The 2,505-nt window shown below is 45.9% G+C and overlaps 1 protein-coding gene across 1 annotated transcript in view; it reads right to left on the bottom strand.

Moving 5' to 3' along the window:
* DFFA (DNA fragmentation factor subunit alpha) overlaps positions 1–2,505 on the bottom strand; it is an 11,489-nt gene that overhangs the window by 5,494 nt on the left and 3,490 nt on the right. The window contains exon 2 of the mRNA XM_008064946.1: positions 1,185–1,346. Within this exon, the coding sequence (XP_008063137.1) occupies positions 1,185–1,346 (162 nt within the window). The remainder of the gene's footprint in view (positions 1–1,184; positions 1,347–2,505) is intronic.

Here is a 2,505-nt window from a genome sequence, read left to right as displayed (position 1 = left end):
TCTCGCCAAGTTGCCCAGGCAGGTCTCGAACCCGCAGGCTCAAGCAATCCACTCACCTCAGCCTTCCAAAGTGCTGGGGTTACAGGCTGAGCCACCAAGCCCGGCTGGTCCCACTCTTTTTAAAAAAATTTTTGAGCTGGAGTTTCACTCACCAGGCTGGAGTGCAGTGGCATGTTCATGGCCACCACAGCCTCGACTTGCTGGTCTCAGGTAATCCCTCTGGTCCTCTCGCCTCGGCCTCCCAAAGTGCTGGGATTACAGGCTTGAGCCACTGCACCTGGCCTGGTCCCACTCTTAATTGGAGGAGCTATAGTCATTGTTTGCTGTCCCTTGGGTCTGAGTATAAAGGTAGCTGGTAGAACCATTGCTAAAGGGTGACTTCTTTAATTTAGTTGCACACCTACTTCCCTGAAGACATTTGTTTAGCTCTTTGATCCTTGATTGTCAATGTTAGTTTGCTGCATAAATGCTTAAAAAGCCCTTTGAATCTCCAGTGATGACAATGACAGTGAAAGGTAGTAGCCCATGTTCAATTCTTACTATGTGCCAGGTAGTTTTCAACTGGGCATGATTTTGCCCCCCAGGAGACATCTGACAATATCTGAAGTCATTTTTGGTTGTCACAGTTTGGGTGGGTAGGGAGTGGGACTGGCATCTAGGGGTACTGCCTTCTAGGGAAGCCACTAAACAACCTACAACACACATAGCAGCCTTTCCACAACAAAGAATTCTCCAGCCCAAAATGTCAAGTGTCATGGAGAAACCCTAGTTTGATATGTAATATAAGTATTACCCTTACCACAATCTTAGGAGACAACAGTCCTGGGCACCATAACTGTTAGGTCAATAAGGCATTGAAAAGTTATGGATTTTGTACAAGGTCCACCTTGCTAGTAAATGGGAGAGCTGGGAGAACCCAAACCCAGGGGGCCTGACTGCAGCCTGTAGTAGTAATCTCCCTTCCAGGCTGCAATTTAGTTATTACTGTCAGGTATAACTAAATTAGTTGAAAGCCTGGTCGCATTCACCTTTATTCCCAGGACTCAGCACCATGTCTGGCACGCAGAAGGTGCTCAGAAAACATGTGGCGCATAAGTGCTTAAAAAGACAAACAACAACCAGTTGCCTGTGCTGTAAGATTAATCATGATGGATGCCATTTTATATATGGCTAGCATTTCTTACCTGAATTGCTATATGCCCACTTCTCATTATTGGCCAATGCCACAAACTTAGTATTGGAAGGCAGACACAGGAAGTAATCGTCATCATCCACGATGGTGCCATCCTCTGCCAGTACCAGGGTGACTGGAGTCAGGGACTTATCAATGGCCAGAATGTCACAGGCTGAGAAGAATAAAATATTTGGCAACTGAAAAACATTCATAAGGAAATTACATCTGTCCTTGCACTCTTAGTATGTATGCCTCCAGAATGGAGAATTCCTGAGTTAATAACAACATTAACAACCAAAACTACTAGCAATGATATAACACTTATCACGTGCCTTGTACTGTTCTAAATGCTCTTCTTTTTTTTTTGAGTTGGAGTCTCACTCTGTCGCCCAGACTGGAGTGCAGTGGCGGCTCCCAACCACCACAGCCTCGACTTGCTGGGCTCCGGCAATCCTTCCACCTCAGCCTTCCGAGTAGCCGGAATTACAGGCGCACGCTACCACGCCCGGCTAATTTTTTGATTTATTGTAGAGATGAGGTCTCGCCTGCCCAGGCGGGTCTCGAACCCGCGGGCTCAGGCAATCCACTCACCTCAGCTTCCCAAAGGCGCAGGATTACAGGCTGAGCCACCAAGCCCAGCTCTAACTGCTTTTCAAAATCTGTATTTAGTCTCAACGCAATCCTGTAAGGTAGGTACTATTATTTCCGTTTTACAGATGATAAACCCAAGTCTTAGAGAGTTTAAGTCCAAGATCACACAGTAAGTGGCAGGGCTGGGATTGATTTTTACTTTTTCAAAAAGTTTTTGAGTCGGGTCTCACTCTGTCACCCAGGCTGGAATACAGTGGCATGACATGGTTCACCACAGCTTGACCTATTGGGTTCAGGTGATCCTTCCACCTCAGCCTCCTGAGTGGCTGGGATCGCAGGTGCACACCATGCCTGGCTAATTTTAAAAAATTTTTTGTAGAGACAAGGTCTATGTTGCCCAGGCCAGTCTTGAACTCCTGGGGTCAAGCAATCCTTCTGGCTCGGTCTCCTGAAGGGCTGAGATTACAAGTGTGGGGACCTGTGTCCAGCCCAGAGCTGGGGTTTAAATCCATACAGTCTGGTTGGTTTACCACAGTTACTCTGCACCCATGGATAGCAGGCATTTGAGTTTGTACTTGAGCAGACAACCAAAGTGTGGTTTGATTCCTTGTGAACAAGCAATCTTTCATTCATTTATTCAGTGGTCATTTTAAATTCTCATGTCTAATGTCAGAAAGGAAGAAAGAAAATTTGTTTCTTGTAGTGTTTTCCTTCGCAGCCATTTTTTTTTTTTTTTTGTT

Source organism: Carlito syrichta, unplaced genomic scaffold, assembly GCF_000164805.1.
Source record: "Carlito syrichta isolate Samal-C Ts95f unplaced genomic scaffold, Tarsius_syrichta-2.0.1 Scaffold308112, whole genome shotgun sequence".
Lineage (NCBI taxonomy): Eukaryota > Metazoa > Chordata > Mammalia > Primates > Tarsiidae > Carlito > Carlito syrichta.
Note: the sequence above shows the minus strand (reverse complement) of the source record. Positions and strands in the feature narration are given on the sequence as shown.